Consider the following 19205-nt stretch of genomic DNA (forward strand, 5'->3'; position numbering starts at 1 on the left):
GACTGAAGCCCATCAAACACCTGATAATTCCACAATACAGAGGGCCCTTGACTTAAAAAGGAACAAGACTTCCATATTAAATTTATGGGAGATGGCGATGTAATGCTGAAACTCTGCAGGTCAAGGGCGCTGAAAACTGAGGACCCTCTTTTTGTAGTTGCGGTAATATAGGTCATCATTTACACAAATTCTGTGAAAGAGTTTTCATTTCACAGTAACACTTCAAGCTGAAAATACCATCTGATGTTGGCTCAGCGTCTGACATGACGTTAAAAACCTCCACAGACACACACCGAGAGTTCAGATGGTACTTTAAGCCCAAAGTGTTTGGTTAGACAAAACCTCTTACCCACAATGTGCTTAAATGACAAGACATGTATTGATTATGTATTCAAATGATACGGAAGAATTATTGGATATACAGTGTGCTTCATTCTTAGAGTCAGTTAAAGATGATGTGATTAATTCTACAGATTATTCAATGTTGGTTTATTCACATTCATTAGAACACTTACATTTCTTATTGCCTTTAATGAAGATTACCAGCCTTTCTGTGACATATGGCACATGATCTGTCAAAGTGTCAAGTAGTGTAACAATTAGAGAGGCTATATTATTAAATCGGAACTCGTGTTGCATTTGTTTCGAGCTACGAATACTTTAACACCGCGCTGCAGTTTTGAGTTTCCTGTTCGATTAATACTTCGCCTTTCTCACATAATACTGTCTTTATGAGCGGCACCTGTTCCTGTGATACCTGAGAACTCCTTTGTCTGCTTTTACAAATATCAAGTGAACAATTTTCTGCCTGTACTCGTCTTTAAAAAAAAACAAAAAAACTTTCATGTCTGTTGCAGTGGCCTGTAGATCTCAGGCACGTTGCCAGTTCCTTCTCTGTGTCACTGAAGTTTCTGCTCAAATTTCAGAGATACATAATAGATGAAGAGGGTCCAGTTGCTCATTTGGATAGTGCTCAGGAGACTTATAGAGTTATATGAGGATAAATGTTAATGAAATGTCTCAATCAAAAGTAACCAAAATAACACAGAGAGCAAACTGAGAGGGAAAATGTCTCTGAACTTATATACTTATATACTATATACTATACTTTTTAGTTTTAATCCATGTTTTAAACATAAAATTTAAGACAAGTCAAGCTTCGAGGTGAGCATGAAAATGTGATTTTGTGAGTGAGTGATGAAAGATATGGAAAGGTTCTTACCTGCGGCCAGGTACCAGCTCTGCTGCTGAACTTGCTCTCTGCTCCTCTTCAGTCCATCTCACTTTCTTCTTCTCTGCTCCACTTCAAACATCGACCTCTAGCCCCTGCTCCTGCTCTCCTTCCTCTTATGTTGGCTGTTGCTAGGAGATTAGCAGCGAGCTGTCTCCAGTTTCCTCTGAATGGAAACTCCCAAGATTCTACACTGGGCCTTTTTCATTCATCTTGTGATGCATTTAAGAATTTCCTGGAGTGAAGTTGAAAAATATGGACATATGAAGCTAATAAAGATCCTTCATCTTTGCTCCAGGAGAACTTAAGTCCCTGCATGTTGTTCTATTCAATTGGAATCATGTGTATTAGTGCTGATTTCTACGAGCTTTTCTCAACATGATATATACATGTATATATTTATATATACATATATGCAACACATATTTAGGATATATACTGTATATATGTGCCTGTATGTGGAGTGTGATATATTTCTATATATTGTGGTTAGCAGCAGAGTGGAAGGAAGTGCTCTTGTATAAGGAAATATATGACTGAGGTTTCTATTGACAAATTCAGATTAGTCAGCATAATATGGCATTAAAATAAATTATAGACTAAAGTCTAATGATGTATATTTGGGGAGATTAAAATAAGACACCGGGTATCAATTGCTCATCCCTGAGGAACACACTTCACCAAACACAGCATGAAGAGAGAAGACACAGACGAATGCGTGATTGCTAGGCAAAGAATTTATAAATAATAAAAACATTCCCTTTGAAGTGTTTCTGTGGCAGAATTTTTTCCCCAATTGGTGTTTTGTCCTTTTTCACCCAAAACAATTTTAAAATATAGAAAAATATTTCTGATAACATTCAACATCATTACATCATTTGAGTAGGATTTTCATTTTGACCCGTTGATTTTTCTTTGTTTTTCTGACATAGTTTTTCGTATGTGTTTTTTTTTTCTTTACAGTATTTACACAGTAAATCATTCCACATCATCTGTTCTGATCCAAACCCAGGACGGGAGAGCAGTGTTTTGCATAGATCACATGATGGGGGAAACATTAGTCAGGAATCACATCTTCCCAAATTCAAGGACAAAGGAGTGAAAAGGATGCTGTACATTCCACGGTGAGCAACAAAGAGCCACTTCAGACTGTAAGTAAAAAAAACAAAACAAACAATAGCACAAAGTGTACGATATCAAGAAATCACATGTGAGAATAAACCGCAGTCAAACTGAGGCCTTCAGACGCAGTGCAGGGATCAGCCATGCAGTACTACATACAGTACATGTGACATTTGCATGTATGATTTTTAAAGGTGAAGTAAATCATCGGCTTCTATTTCTATCATGTGACCCTTTGGCTTGTTGTTTAACAAATATCCCTTGAATAAACCAAACGCAGACAGTTAGTGAAAATCAGCCAACATTAAAAAAATATATATAAAAAGAAAACTCTTATCAAGAGTTTTACTGACAGATAAATTGTAGTGTTCAAGTAAGTCTGTGGTGAACAGACAGCAAAGAAAACACACTTTTTAAGCTTAGCTTTAGATTTGGAAACTTGGCTTCATATTTGTCAGTTTCAAGATGTTTCTTTTTTACAGACTGCTGCTTTGTTCTCTACCCTCCCTTCTGTCGTCTGAACCGGTGTATGTGAGAATGAAGGGGTGGCATCAGGCTGCTCTGCTCAGAGCTCCAATAAGAATGCCCCCTGAACCTCAGGGTTCCTCCTATGCCATTTCTAATTTCCACTTAAACTAATACTCCGTGTTCTTCTCTACAGTTGAATCCTACATTTCTATCTTTATGTTTCTACCAGAGGACAGACAGAGTAACCTGTGTCCACTGAAGTCCATCTCCCTGCCCGCTCACCTCTGCTTCAGTCACATGCTCTGGTTCAGACCAACCAGCAGAGAAAACATTGGCAGGTAAATCTTCATTGTAAGATTTTGATACCAAAATTCATAAAGTGATCCATTTAATCACACAATAACAATGGAACATTGATTAGAACTGACAGACTCTGGGGTTGATTTCAGAGAGCGGTCGATGAAAAGCAGAGAGAATATTGAAATTCATCAAACTTTTGTCTGACGTGAATCTGTCAAAGTTCAAGGCAGAACAAATTTCTTTACAAAAACCAACAATGTCACGATGATTTGCCTCTAATGTTGAGAAAAAGATAATTAAAAAAATAAATAAATAAAAGCTCAGTGGAGTGAAAATGAGCAGGAAGTGTGGACTGGTACCTGGCCTTTAGATATTAGAACTGCAATCGCAATGAACCAATGCCAATTAGTATTGGGTTATTCAGGGTCACAGAACAATTCCCTTTTCAACACTAACTACTGCACGTCCCTGTTCTAGTCTCTGTTCTAGTCTCTGTTCTTTTCAGAACTGAGTCTGTTTCACGGTTTTCAATGGAGGACAAAAGTACAGAAAATGTCTGTATGTGATTCCGTAGGGCACAGACTAAAGGGATTGGTAAAGTGTAGACTGGATATGAGTTCGGTCTAAGACGGTGTGAGAACCGGACAAACACACTTCATATAAAAAAACTGTAGAGGTCAGTAATGATAACTCACCAAATTCTATTCTGTGCCTCTCTGTTATTTCCTTGTATTTGGCCTCTGATTTTATCATTCAGCAGTGTCACAGCACCAGGAAGTTGAAACAATCTTTGTTGGATATTTGGTCATGTGACTGCTAACGTGACAAGAAAGTTGGTGTTACATTGATTTAGGTTGACACTATTGACACGACATGCGGGGAAAATTAAGACTATACTAGGGATAAAACGTTTTGACTGATTTTTAGATGGTGAGTTTTGGGAATTCTGGGGAGACGGTCTTTGGTGTCAGCCTACATGCTGACAGATAATCGATTATTTAACTAACCTTTGACACTACTGTTCATCTTGAGAGTTAAACCAATAGAATTTCTGTACAGCGACACCTGGTGGCTTTTGCTTCTTGATGCAAAAATACGTTTTTTTTACAACAGCTTAGCTGAACAGATGGACGAACAGAAGGAGCTTCAGTGCGCAACATGTTCTAGTTGAAGCTGTTGATCTCTGCAGGCAGGGGGACGAGTTGTTTAGGGGGGAAAAACAAAAGACACCAAAAATCTTCAGCATTGAAGCTAACCTAAACTTGGCACTATCGCACAAACCAAAGAAAACTTAATCTACGCCATTTGGTTACATAGTTATAAATGTCTGTGATCTCAAACGGCAGGTGGAAACTCCTACGTGGTGGTACTTAAAAAAAAAACAAAAAAACTAATTTGCAGGATGATACAAAATGTGTGTAGAAATTTTGTAGAAAAGTTGAGTTACAGCAGTGTTAAAAAGCTTCGTGTGCAAACAGGACGATATGGCTTTGACGAGTGCAGGAGGTGGGGATGAAAAAAGTTGTCAAAGAACAATGTTGTTGACTGACGTTAGAGAATAAGACTTTGGAGAAAAGTACGTTTCTGCTGAGAGCTGGGAGAAAATGGCGTGTGTGTGCAAAAAATACAACAGAAAAAATGGATTCAACATTGCAGCCATACCAGTAACACAGGCCATTTCACTAACAATTCACAAACCATTTTCCAGTAAGAACTGGAAAATGGTTTGTTTACGGTTAATTCTAAAGTGTACACACCCCTGTTAAAATGTTTTATCAAATTAAGGTGATCTTATGTCGTTTTTTTAATTAAAAAAATAAATTAAGATCAAACCATCTTAGGACAACGGATACATTTATCAACTACAGTAGTATTACTCATTTTAATTACTGAAAAATATTGGCAAAAAGGCATAAAATACTGAAAAGGGCATTAGATATAGTAAACAATAAAAAGGTAGTAAAGAGATGTCTCCAAAAATTTTATATTCGCTGAAATGTTGCACAATTTGTTTTTGTTTAATTAAAAAACACAAGTCAAACCTCTAGAGCATACGTGTCAAACTCAAGGCCCAGGGGCCAAATGCGGCCCGCCAAGCCGTTCTGTGTGGCCCGTTGGAGCCTAAAAAGCATTTAGTTAAGTATTTAAGTAATTAAAAGTCCACAATCTTTTTTGTTCCAGCCAGTACCACCCGTACATTTTTTTTATTGTGTTCCACTGCGGCCCAGTACCAAATGACCTATGGACAGGTACTGGTCCACGGACCGGGGGCTGGGAACCGTGATCTATACAGTCTTCCAGTTACAACCGTCACTTCAAGGGGAACTGTATTGCTGATGTGGCCCCCGGTGAATATGAGTTTGACATCCCTGCTCTAGAGAGATACGATATAAGATATGGTGGCAGGAAAATATTATTAAAAGATTATTACTTTTATTTTAATTTTATAAATTTTCTTCAAATGGATTTTCAGTTACTTCAGTAGATGAAATGTTCTTAACAAAAGTCTTATTCTAGATTTAAATTCTTGCAAATTTAAATTTAAATCATGTCACTTTTTTAATACATTTTTTTTTTTTAAAAAGTAGTGTCATGGCAACAAGGGTGTGTAGACTTTTCTACATCAACTGTGAAACGACAGAAACAACACCTGCCTGTGTTTTTTCTAAACAACACACAACAAATCAAAACCTTCAATGTTCACCCACTTTTTTTCAATAGGTTTTTCATCTTGGCAAAATTCCATGACACTGAAACTGCAACTTCATTCAACTTCAAACACAAGAGAATAAATTAAAAGCCAATCACACCGACGACACAGGCACTGTCTCCTCCTCACCCTCACTGCAACAGTTAATACTTGGTACCGAACAACAGAATAAAATGAGAACAAAATATAAACAGATGTTAGTGTTCAAAACAAATAGCAGCACATTACGTTTGAATATAAACAGTTTTCGATCAGTTTGGCTAAAAACTAAATAAAACTTCCCAAAGATAGAAAAAAAACCTAAATTAAATGATTTATTCTCGGCTCACATCCCAAACAGAAGAGCTGCTTGAATAAAGTCAGTGAACGTCTCATTAGGACTTTAACCGTCAGTTCAAAATAAATGGAAATCATGCCAAGAATAAAAACACATTCTTTCGGCTGCCAGGTCTTTTAACGAGACTGAATGACATATCAATGGTACGAACTGTGAAATATCAAAGACTTGAAATCACACAACCTCCTGACGGCCATTAAAATAAAACCCATACACATGAAAACACACACACTTTCCTCCATGTGTTGCTGATATGTTTACAAACTGGTGCAAATCTTAGAGACAAACTTGAAAAATCTACATTTAACAGAATGCCGATAATGATCCAAAGATTTCCAGTACTTTAGCGATGATCGTGTTGATTCACAGGAAAATTAAATGGCACCGGTGCCTCCATTTCCCATTTGTCCAGTTATTATCGCATTCATGTCTGGTCTTTTGCAGCAGTGAATCCTTTGTTAAAGAAAATGGAAAATAATAATAAATGTTCTTGAATTTAGTTTGTTTTTGATTGAAGATAAAAATCTGATTGGATTTTTTTTTTTTTGCATTTACCAGCCACTGTGAACAATTACTGTCAGTTTTTGGTGTTTGTCATAATTTCTGCTTTTTTTTTTTCAGTTTAAAGGTGACTGACTAGCACCGGTTTGTGCACCAACTTCTTTTACAGTACACAGTATCACTGTATACACAGACAGTATGTGCACGTACATCTTCCCCAACCTCTCACATTTACTCTCAGATCTCTCTGTGTGTACAATGTAAATATTATACATGATATTCACAATAAGTTTACAAATGAGGAAAATACTTCCAGTCCTGCAAGTGTCCTATGATGATTTTGGTACAAAAATGACACTGTTTTCCTCTAGTGGTCGTCTGCGTCATTACAGATGACCCACTTTCTTGACAGAAGAAGTCTCAGTGCTGCAGTCTGGTGATGGAGAACCTATACAACTCTTTTTACAGTCAAATAAGAAAAAACATTCCCTAACAAAGAGAGGAGTGTGGGTGTGTGTGTCACCGTCTATTCCTCTGACTCCTGGCTGTGAGGAAAGGGCAGCGTGACAGCGTGCTCTTGAGCCAGGGCAGCAAGCTCTTTGAGGAACTCGGAAAAGATGACAGCACAGTAGACGGCGTTCTTCACTCGCAGTGCCTCTGCTTGCTTCTCCAGCCCAGATGGCCCTCCGCCTCCACTGCCCCGGAACAGAGCACTGTGTAAAGATTGGCTGCCATCCCGAACATGTGCAAGTGCCAGCTGAGCGGCATGCCGAGCCCGGGTCGGACTGTTGGTGTGACGGAGGATCAGGTCACCAAGGGATGGCTTACGACTTTTCACTGGAAAAGCAAAGAATATAAGAAACACTTTAAATGAGCAACAGGAGGCGGATGCAACGACATGACTGGGATGGAGAATCTCAAATCCCACGTGTTGTGTTTGTTATACTGAATGAGAACATTTTTAATTTAGCCTTATAGTGTTGGTGGATTTTAGTCATTACCCTGCATCATGACGGCTTGTTGAACAGCAAAGAACCGGAAGTTGAAGTCTCTGCGAATACTTGTTGGCCATTTAGAAGATATTTTAAACCTGAGTTGCTACAGTGAAATGAAAACCACCCACCTTTTTCTTCAGTGTGTGTAAATAATGATACAGAGCAAAATAAGTAAATTACTTGATATGCAGTGCTTCAATTTGCCCATGCGTTAAAATCTGATTTATTCCACAAATTAATTATTGTGGTTAACACATTACTTTTGAAAGTCTCTATTGTAAATAGATTTGCCATGTTCAGATTTGTTGGTTACATATTTCTGGTAAAAAAAAAATCATCATTGTCAGTATGTCATGATGCTAATGCATCCACTTGACAGTACATGTTTTTACACACACATATCGATAGCATGCACGGTGTGTTTATGTACGGCAGAGTTGACATAATGCACAGAAAGAAATATAAAGCCTCCTATCTCAGAAAATAACTTGGGGTCAAGGCAAGGGTCAAAACAAGAGCAGGAGTTGATAAGCAGAACTGTAATAAGAACAACATTCACACAAGCTAAACCCAGAGGGCTTTATTTGTGTTCGGCTACAGAAGGGAAACCCATTACCTGTTAGTTCCCAGGAGACCTGACTGAATCAGAGAAATCATGACTTTAAAGATAGGACAAACGTGGTTGGATTCCATATGAGGTAAAAGCTTCACACTAAAGAAATGCATTTCTTTTTCTTATTTCAAACCTCTTTTTTTTCAAAGCCACTTGTCTGTCTGAATGCTGTATTGTTTGTTTTTCCCACTCACCCATGGAATCAGAGCGCCGCAGCATGGGAACAGCTGCAGGCAAGTCGGCCCAGTCCACTTTGCCTCGGGCCACCAGGTACTGCTGGGCTTTCTTCAGCATGGCAGGAAAATCCTCGTGGGAGGCTGCGAACGCTTCGATGCGATTCTTCACAGAACCAAGAACCTGGGGTAAATCAGAGAACAAAGCTTCAGAGAAGTCTGTGATGTTAAGAAGCAGTTGTCTTGTTTTGACCGATTTCAGCATTCTAAAAAAAAAATCATTTAGGGCTTTAGTGATTCTGGCAAAGACGATAAGACAGACAGACAGTTTTTTCCTGCTAGACATGTTCAATTTTGCAACTTCAGTGGGTTGAATGAGAAGTCAGAGTTTTGTAGCGAAGAGATAACAACGTAGTATGAATTCAGAGGATTTGCTCTCTTTTACAGTGTACATGTTTTACAGTACAGTGCCCTAATAATTATCATTGTGTCCCAGGTGTAGCAAACAGCTGAAGAAGTACCTGAAGCAGTGACTTGACGCTGGGCTGGAAGACCATGTTGGTGTTGAGCAGGAAGGAACGCAGGAGAGGCTGAGGATAACAGGCCAGCTGAGCCACGATGCCCGTGAGCAGGATGTTGACATATAGTGAGTTTTGGAGCATGTTCTCCAGTTTGGAAAACAGAACCACCATAAATGGCCCTACGAAGGGGATGGGAGGGGTGATCTGTATTACGCAGCACTTTAACACAGCTGAGGTCATGTGGGGAATTTCACATTTTGATGAGGACCAATTAAATACATGTAATTCCAAAAAGGAATTATTATATTAACATAATTTAAACTGTTTTTTTGTTTTTACTCCTATGTCACCTACTACATATGAAAAAGACAGCATACTGTATAAACAGCAGTACCACAATGACAGACATCATGCCTCTCACCTGTGTATGGCTGAGAAGCAGGCTGATTCAGGGCTCTGGCAGGGCTACAAAGACCCATCAAAGAATCTTCTCCTTTTGTGTCACCTGAGAGCTTCCCCTCCGGGGCTGAGGCCTGCTGTTGTACCTCCTCCTGCTGTTCAGCAGTCAGGGTATCTTTGCTTGTGTCCTCCTCCTGCTGGCAGGCCGCTACGCTGCGTTCCTTCACACGGTTCTCCAGCTCCCTCAGTTCCTCTGTGAAGGCCTCAATGCTGATGCCCTGACCATTGGAGTCTCCAGAGGGTGGAGTGTCTCCTGGCACCTGCTCCAGCAGCTCCTTGATAAGACTCTCTACAGATTGTTGAGGTGGCTTGGCTTCTGGAAGATCTGAGGATGTACTATTTAAATTTGAGGTGTCACTGGTCAGCAGATTGGAGTCAGAGTTTGTCCTGGGAATGGAGCTATGTGAGGACAAAGAGTTAGGACAAAAAGATTTAGCATCACTCATGTCAGTGTTGTTAAAGACTGGTTGTGGGAGAACGGTGCAGGTTTTTGGAGGACGTGTGACTAGTGATCCATTCTGATTTGCATTTTCATCCAGATACTGCTGCTCCCCCAAGTCTCTCTTCACTTTCTTTACCTCCAGGCCTCTGTCTCGACTGTCTGAGCATCCATCACTCTGTCTGATTGTTCCATTGTACATTGCCTGGTAACTAATAGTGATGGCTGAGGTGGGATTGTGGGGCGCAGAGGGTGAGGCAGTGAGGGAAACTGATAAAGGTGCAGCTTTGGATTGCATGGAGGACTGGACCAGAGAAGGTACTGGTTTTGGCAGGAGCTCCTCTCTCTGCAGGCTGCGTTTTTTGGAGCGTGGTGTTAGGCTGATGCAGCTGTTTTTACCTATTGTAATGTCCCATTCTCCGCTGTCGCGCTCTGAGCTGCTCCACTCTGACCGTGCAGCAGCCACAATGGCCGCCCTCTGCTGACTAGGAGAAGTGTTATTGCTTGCTCCCTGCTGAAAGGAGAAGTGCTCCGGGAAAATTGCCATAGAGGGGTTAGATGTAGGGGGAGGTGGAGGTGGAGGGGCTGAGTTGGGGGAAGGGTTCTCTCCATCGTAAGGTGCCGACCAATCACAACAGGCCCAGGAGCATAGCTCAATGCCCCTGCGGGCATCTTTAAGGTACTCCAGGTATCCAGAATCCCAGTCCAAACAATCTGTGTTTGTCTGCTGGTGCATAGGGCTGTCAGGGGACGTGACGGGGCCAGACTGCAGTTGTTCCATACCAGAGGGGGTAGTGGCTCCCCCTACTCCTGAACCTCCTCCACTGCTCTGTTGGCGCATGAAGAAGGATAGCCGTGATGGGGTGCTGGGTCTTGGTGGGGTTGGAGTCTCTGTGCTGGGACTATGAAGTGCTGTTTTGTATAGCAGAGGGAAAAAGGATTTATGTATTACAGATAAGAAATTTAAAAAAGCATCTGATTAATACCATTTAAGATTCTGCTGCTATTGTTATGTTTAAATATGAAAGGAGTTCAATTATTGTTTTGGAGCATGTAGGAGCAGAAATGTCTGGCAGCCCACTCTCAAACCAGATGTGACTCTGAACCTTACAAGTGTCTACTAATTAGCACTTAAAACTACTCTATAATTACACACAACCAAAACAATGATATCGTTTAGTTTTTTTATGAGATAATGTTTGTGGACAACATGTAATTGCATTGAAATATATTTAAGCACTTCACACGCAGTCAAATAAAAAGTACACCTTTGCTCCAGAACGGATTGTCCTCCTCCCGCTCAGCAGAGGGTGCTGTATAGATTCGACAGCACTCTGGGATCAGTGACAGGAACTTAGCAGCTGACTTTCCATACATGTCTGTCTCTTTGATGGCACGACGCTGACTCAGCATCACATGGGTGCAGGGCAGTAGATACCTGTGAGCACATGAGCAATCATTCCTTGACAGCAAGTTTTATGACATTCCTGTCCACTGTGTAAACACAGGTCTGTAGAGCACAACAAATGGAAGATTTCTCCGCCTGCCACTCCCTTTACCAAGCATGTCAGAGAAGTACAATGGCCTCAGGAAACCAAAAAAAAAGAAAACGACCCTGTGCAGTCCATGTCTGTTCTCTACACCCTTTGTTGGGTAAGCATTTTTCACACTTATTAAGGATTACCTTCAGAGGTTTACTGATGCTGGTGATAAAAAGAATCAGTTACGGTCAAATGCAGTTGATTTTTAGGCAAATTGGCCTTAAAAATATGTGCAGCTTTTACAAATACAAATGAACGCTAATTTATCACTTTGGAGCAGGTTTATTGGTCATACTTATAAAAACTTCTCTTTTGCATTTGACCAGTAGGCTGAAATTCACACCAACCAGGGACAGAGGGAGTTTTCCTGGGTCTTAAAACAAGCCCTTTTGTACCTCTGGTACTGGAGCAATACAATAGGAAAGACTGTACACAATAACATACCAACAGCAGAGAAAGGTAATTATTAACTGCTGTCCTTGTGATTGGCTTAATAGAATAGAATAGTCTTTATTGTCATTATTTTCAGTTAAAACATAACATAATTGGGGACGGCATCTCCACAGGAGCTCCAACACACCTGAGAACAAGCTGCAGCATGATGTCTTCACAGTGCAGGGAGAGCAGGGTCCTGAAGAGACTCAGTGAAACCATGCAGAGCTGTAACACACAAACAGATGGAAAGTGCTTTAAAGAAGCTAGATTAGAGATATAAATATGTTCATGCTTTATGTACCACTGTAGGAGGCCGACACTGTAGAAGTTAAATCATACAATTTCAATATACAAAACAAAGTTCATTTTTAGTTCAACTCATTCATTAGCAAAATAATAAATGGCATTAAATCCACTTTTATACTGTGAAAAAAAAATATGACAAAATGAGTAAAAAATGTGTGTTATATGTGGAATGTCATTTTAAACATATGTGACAAAAAAGTAAATAAATGCCTGTTACTGATGTTGGTTCTCAGTAGTTGATTTGTGCCTGATGCAGTCATATACCACTTCTGCTGCCAGCCCACTCAACACCCACTTCATCAGGTTCATTTGTGGCCGTTCGAGCTTTACCATTCAAACATACCCAGTAGAGACAGATTATAAATGCATACCCTTGAATTGCTACTGATGCGTGTGAGAAGTGTGTCCAGGATGGTGTCGTTGTCGTGGCAATGCAGCAGAATGAAACGCAGGAAGGTTTTCAGAAGGGACGTTTCGGTCACACTGCGCAGGAAAAGGTCCAAATAGGCAGTACTGGCGATCATCTCATCCACCGACGACTAGAAACCCACATTTGATTGGGCAAAAAAAGAACACAAGACTTTTTTTTAACTTATAACAAAAGGTACTACCAAACGTAGCTACTTATGTAGTGCTTTTCAAAATGTGCAGCCGCATTAATGAAATTGTCAGAGGAAGCAATGTTCTCTAAGAGAGGATATTCAACCGAAACATGCATTTTCCAAGTTGTCTTAAAGGTTACATTTCTTAGCAGCACAGTGATAATAGGTTAATTTCTAAGCAAAGTGCTTTTAGTGCTAAAGCTCTTTAGTAACAGAGTAAAGCCATTTAAATGCATGGGCAGAATAATTACACAATAATTTTCTTTTCCATCCACTTATTGTTGCTCTAGTACACAGGTCAATGTTGCAGCTCAAGGTTAAAATACCATCTCAGTGTCCAGTACAAATTAGCAGAGGCTTCAACTTCAGGTCAGATGCCCAACCTGCAGCTTCACGAAGTTGGTAAGTCTACAGACACAATTGTCAAATGGACTGTAGACTCATTATTGTTGTTGAGGACAAGGGCTTCACCAAGCTTTTGAAAACAACTCTCTGTGCATTCTACGGGCCGTTGCACAGTGATGTCTAATCCAACTCTATGAACCTGAAGTCTCACTTTTGACAAATATGAGACTTAAAAAATAGTCCCTCTTGTATGTGCAGTCTTTTTTTTTTACCTTGTGCAGTGCAGGGCCCATGACCGGTACTAGGAAGCCATTATGGAGATAATCCAGGAGTTGGTAGCGAACTAGTGGATGGGCGACTTGCACTACAGCATTGCAGAACTCAAGGGAATTCATGAACAGAACCAGTGACGACACGCCTATCCAGTCCTCGCGTCTTAGAGCGTGCCAGTCGTCCCCTCGAACCTCAATCTTCCTGGGCAGAGAGGAGTACAGTGCACTGAGGCCCGTCGCCAACACCTAAAGAAAGACGGATGGGTTTCAGATGAAACTGGTGATGCAGCTGATGTTTATTAGTGGTCTAACCTAGAGGTACAGATATACTCGACACCTTTAAGTGCAGTGCTGTTGCTAAATGTGGTTCCTTAATTGCATCTAGTGGCAGCTGTGATAAATTACAACACGGCAGGACAATGACCTCCATGGACTGAGCTCTCATCAAATGCATTAGAGGTGAGTGAAGACGTGCATCTTCAACCAACACAAACAATATCAAAGTTTAACTTCCAGATATTAAGGCATCACAAATAGATTTCATCCTGAAACTTTTGGCTCCATTGATTTTTGTTGAGTAACACGGAGAGAGTGTGTGTGACACAAACCCTGTTTAAAGTGTGTTTCTTGTTAGATGATGTGGTTATTTTTTTAATAAATTCACAGGAAGTCTTGACATACGGACATACAGATAAGGAAGAATAACTCACATTAATGGTGCATTAAACTGAGCAAACCGACCAACGTACCAATACAGAACAGGAGGTTACATTATACTCTGTCCTTTACTGTAACCATGGTGTAAGTTATAACCATGTTATTCTGTACATGTAACAACTCAACAACAATATCTTTAAACAATAAAATCTTACTGGGCAGAAGTAGGAGTTCTCAGCGATGTAGCGCGCCACAGCCTCATGACTGGCTGAGGCTGCCATGACGAGCAGCAGAGCATCTCGTGCCTGCTGTCCAATGGCTCCATCTCGGTGAATGAATGGCACGAGGAGTGAAAAGATCAGGAGATTGGTAGAGCCCTGCTGGGCAGGCGCTGCCCTAAACAGCATCTCTAAGACCACAGGTTGTCGGGCCATGGTGACACATACCTGATGGGGAATGTAAAAATAAATATTACAGCTGAAGTTACTCCTCTAAATTAGATCTTGCCCTAGGTTCAGTTGTGGTGAACCCAGGGGCAAGACGCCGTTGTCTCTAAATGTGAGAAGGTTGTTGGTGGGACATATGGAAGGAGGGAGACAGGTCAAGAAGATTGACCAAAGACAGATTGTGGAAAGAATTGTATGGTTTTGTAAGTAGAATTATCATTAAGGCATACATATATGGTTATAAACAACATAGCCTGGTTCTAGATCACATGTGAAAAAATATTTATACATCGTAAAAACTCAATATTGTTACCCCCGCTTGTTGGAAGATTTTTAAGCTTGCTTGCTAAAGCAAAACAATTACCGTATCTACCAGTGTCTTCTTTTAATCTTCAAAAAGTTTCTGTCAAGCCCTACTAACAAATATTCAAATATGGTAATTATAAAAAATTAGTCCAAGGAGCATGTTCTGAATGTTTTGCAAAGTGAACTTATGCTGCAGTCATTGTCCACATATTACATCTCTAATGCCTTTATTTTTCCAAAATATGCTTTCCTTTTAACTATATGAAACATGTCACGCAGTACAAAAGGAAGTGGCGAGTACATATACCTGGTTAAGCAGCAGTACTAAGCTGTTCTCAAGAGCTGGAGGACAACCAAGGTCATGGTCAGCACAAGCTCCCAAGAGCCTCAGCAGGGGGTGAAGGATGGCAGTGTGCTGCAGCAAAGGCTGCTGGGATTGGCCGATGAGCATCTCGAAAAGCTTGAGCAGCGCCCCCTGACTGTCTGGGTCCAGGCCTCTGCACAGGTGCCACTGAACCAGACCCTCCAGGATATTCTCAGTGACTACCAGCTCCAGTATGGGGCCCATGAGTGACACAGCAGTGCCTCCCTCTGAGCTCTCAACTGGCCTCTCCTCTGCCAGCAAACACAACATCTGGTCTGTGTGATTCCTCACTGCTGTCAGATCATCACTGGAAGAGGAAGGCTGCTCCAACACCCAAGAAACCTGAAAAAGAAATAGAAAACTCTGGTGGGACACATAAAATAATGTGGTGTGCCAGGTTTGGCCTGCGAGCCCTGACCTTGACATACATCATACATAGTGAAATGTTATCCTAATTCACATGTCTCTGGGAAATCAAACTACCTGGGAGAAAACCCACACATTCACCTGAAGAACATGCAAACTTCATACATTAGAACATCAGAAACCACAGGGGATTGAACTGGTATTCTTTTTGCTGTTAACCACGGGTTTATAAACATCTCAGTCACCCTGTCAGCCCGAGTGTAAGAATGATGAATTTGCAGATCTTGTGGAGATAAGACGTTTCCTTCTCGTTTTTGCAACTTCAATATTCCTTTAATTGTACAAGTTGAAGATCAACACCTTTTAGTCAATTTGCAAATGAGACAAACACATAATTTTGGTCTCATTTATCACAAATATTATTTAATAGGAAACAAACAAACAACAATTACCTCTATTCTCTTTTATTCAACACAATCTGGAAAAATGTGTCTCCATTTAAACATGCATGCTATAAACAGTTCTGCACCAAAATGTAGAAGTGAATCATCATCTCGAGAATGTTGCAACTACTCCGGTTAAGATTAAAGTCAGCTTTTTCTTTCTTTTTACAACCAATGTTTTTATGCACAATTAGTGTCAGGTTAAAAAGGCACAGTATTGTGAAGCACGTGTCAAGGCTGTGGATCCTATAAAAGATCGGCCAGTAACTGGACATGAGCCACTTCTGGCGTTAAAATAGGGCAATTGAAAGTGTGTATATTGACGTCCACTGTCTGGACAGATAATCATTTACTGAGGGAGACTTTCAATCCTAACTGCTCTCCAGTCAAAGTGAGAGCAGTGTTTTACGGTCAACACTGAACTCTAATGTAAGACATAATAATTCAAGCCATTTATTTGATAGTGAGACAACTGCTTACAGTGGGGTTGGGCAAAATCCATTTAACGTGCAAAGTGGTGTCTGTGATGGATAGTGGAATGGTTCTAGAAATTCTGCTGGTGTGGCCTGTCAGAGACTTACTTCATCAATGTGTTTTCAGGCGTGTACCCAAGTTCCCATTTTAGAAATTCAATTCTGAGCAGATTTGAGTTCAATCTCACCTGTCTCCAGTGGTTCTGAAAGACCATTAGGCAGGTCTCCGGGTCAGCAGTGCAAGGACTTGAGGGAGTAGTGCTGCGGCCAGGCCGGTTTCCGGGAGCTCTGGGATTTAGTCTACTTAGCCAGCTCATACTGGATCGTTGGAAACACGTAAAAAGTCAAGTATTTAAATGAAAAAGAATAAGGCTCCAGTAAAACACAGAAAAGGATAGAGAGGAAAAATGTGAAAAAATTAAGGGGGGGAAATGTTAAACAGAGAGAAGGAGATAAAAGAAATCAGCTATACAGGATGTCAGTGCCAGTCAGTGTTCATCTGTCTCTTTAGTAACTGAGTGACTGTGTCCTCCCTGTAGACTCTGTCATCCAGTCTGAAGCCAACTCCACTCCATAGCCAGTCAGGATGGACACACTGTAATGTGTAAACAAACAAACACCCACAATGCAACTTGAATGACAAAAAACCTAGGTCTGTGAAAACTAATAAGATTACATGAACCATTATTTGATTGATAATTAAGTTTATATTGAAACAGCAGCAGGTCAGGACATACAGCCAAACAGAAACTGCATTAATCCATTAATACTGGCCATATACAGTATGAGCACTGACAGAATACATAGTATACAGTTGGCTCTCAACATCAGATCAAATCAGTCCATAAGGTGAAAAAGGTTTTAGCAAGACATTTTAAAATATGTTACATTTCTGGGTCTTAACATCAGCTTTATAAATACACTCATAAAACAGGTACAAAGTTCAGTTGCAGATCAACTTAAGGGAAGCTGTCTGAGTTTGTCAGAGGTTACTGATCAAACACACAATATGCATCAGGCTGTATTGACTCATAACCTCAGAGCACAAAGTCTACTCTTAAGGATATTTGCCCTCAGTGGTAATAAGTTAGAAGGTTAGCAGAAGCCTGTTTTCCCTCTGACTTTTTTTTCACGACCACCACACCTGTTTTCTGTAAAATGTCTACTTGTGTATACTATCTAAAGACAGGCTGGGTTCCAGAGACCTTTGGTTATTCTGTCTAACACATTCCTCGCATTTCTATATCTGTTGTCTCTGTCTTCTGACCAATAATAATGACATGTGTGTTAGCAGTGATTGAATCATTGAACTTTAAAAAACAAAATGACTTTTAGGTTGACTTTAAGCTTGACCTTTACTAGTTTAAATACATAATTTCGTTGTAAACTTTTATTTGAGTATTTTCAAGTTGGTTTGTAATTATTATGGCATCCTTTTGAGCACCTTTGGCTTAGGTATTCGCCTAATTCTACCGACAAATTTGACTCTAATATTCCATTTTAACATTTTTACATTTTATAAGAAGTAGAAGGCATTTGAATTTTTTTTGTATATATTTTTTATTCGCCCTCCCCTCTTTTTTGTAGAGAAAACATTTTGGACACCGCTGGAAAATGTATTTCAGGACACAGCAAGTATATCAGGCCAAGTGGAGCATCAATCACTGCAGTGTTTTGGGTCATGTGTCCCCCTTCAGTTTGCCTGTCTGTGCGGACAGTCAGTTTGACCATTGAAAACAGCAACCACGACCTTGCTGAATGAATACTCGGTGCACCACATCCACTTTTATCCTTGCACCAAACTAGTCATGCATAACGGCTACGTTGGATTCCGCCAGAAACCAGCAATTAATGCTTTTCAATGACGAGATGATGTAGCAGGCTTGTTGACAGTGCAACAATAATGAGCTGGATTTCAAATGTCAACCATACATACAGTTATTTTGGTTAGCTGCCGTGTCGTACAGGTTTTAAAGGTTCCTTATCCATAAGTCACTCACCTTTCAGTGTTTGTAAACGTCTCCACAGTTGTGTTGAGCTGCTGTTGTCCAAAGAAACTGCTAGCCTGGAGGCTAGTGGGTTAGCGCAGCTCGACTGCTAACGACGAGCCGCTAATGAATTCCACAATGTCAGAGCAGTAAACGGACGAGCGGCTAAAAAGTAGCCTGAAAACGATTGTTGGACCACACGACAGTGAGCCTGGGTAGCTGACACATTAACCACTCCTTCGTTCGGGCTGCTGTGCATCCTGTTAGCGACAGATAAACATCCCATTTGACCAATTCTCACATACTCTCCCCTTTCCCGCAGCCATCTTACTTTGACTCCTCCTACACGGTCTGACTCACACCTCCACACTGCTGCCCTACACTGCTGTAGACAGGGCGGGAAGTGGCGAAAATAAGTGATTAATGTCATGACCAATTGTTATTACAGTTTTGTAAAATTGTGGACTAAATTGGGGAGAATTGTCGTCTTCGTGTGTGTTTTGAACCAACAGTCAATACAGTGTTATTTTAAATATATAAAAAAATCTTCCTATTTTATCGTCACACCTTTTATTGAAAGTGAGACAGATATATTTTTTTATAAAGTCTATTATTGTATAGACAAAGCAAACACAATCAAACATCTTGTGGAGAACTCTCACGTCATTTTTATCTGCTGTGTTTAGAGAAGTGCTCACCTCTGGTTTTCCAGGGCATGGGGACATTCCCAGAGGGATGGCTGACATCTGTTGTGCTTTCCTCCCATAGAGACCAGTGTCACCAGGCACTGCA

The 19205-nt window shown here is 40.5% G+C and overlaps 1 protein-coding gene and 1 long non-coding RNA gene across 2 annotated transcripts; one reads left to right on the top strand and one right to left on the bottom strand.

Annotated features, from left to right (window-relative positions):
* Nucleotides 1-5684: 5684 nt before the first annotated feature.
* Nucleotides 5685-18795, bottom strand: fhip1b (FHF complex subunit HOOK interacting protein 1B). Its single transcript, XM_017040019.2, has 12 exons — nt 18426-18795; nt 16614-17020; nt 15087-15485; nt 14243-14473; nt 13371-13616; nt 12523-12690; nt 11991-12070; nt 11138-11307; nt 9393-10781; nt 8972-9150; nt 8472-8634; nt 5685-7506 (listed from the first exon to the last, which is right to left on the bottom strand). Exons 2-12 carry the CDS (start codon nt 16740-16742, stop codon nt 7196-7198), a joined length of 3465 nt encoding a protein of 1154 aa, XP_016895508.1. The 5' UTR covers nt 16743-17020; nt 18426-18795; the 3' UTR covers nt 5685-7195.
* On the top strand, nt 8563-12106 carry LOC103391902 (uncharacterized). The gene is made up of 4 exons (XR_003052149.1): nt 8563-8639; nt 8947-9096; nt 11378-11869; nt 11977-12106. It is a non-coding gene; the product is annotated as an uncharacterized LOC103391902 (long non-coding RNA).
* Nucleotides 18796-19205: the final 410 nt, after the last annotated feature.

This window comes from Cynoglossus semilaevis, chromosome 16 (genome assembly GCF_000523025.1).
Source record: "Cynoglossus semilaevis isolate Cse_v1.0 chromosome 16, Cse_v1.0, whole genome shotgun sequence".
NCBI lineage: Eukaryota > Metazoa > Chordata > Actinopteri > Pleuronectiformes > Cynoglossidae > Cynoglossus > Cynoglossus semilaevis.

Excerpts from the sequence above, each read along its gene's own strand:
- fhip1b (XM_017040019.2), bottom strand. The coding sequence starts at position 16,742 with ATGAGCTGGCTAAGTAGACTAAATCCCAGAGCTCCCGGAAACCGGCCT. Across the intron at positions 13,617-14,242 it reads AGAACTCCTACTTCTGCCCA|GTGTTGGCGACGGGCCTCAG; the intron begins GTAAGATTTTAT and ends GTCTTTCTTTAG. Across the intron at positions 12,071-12,522 it reads GCATCAGTAGCAATTCAAGG|CTCTGCATGGTTTCACTGAG; the intron begins GTATGCATTTAT and ends TGTGTGTTACAG.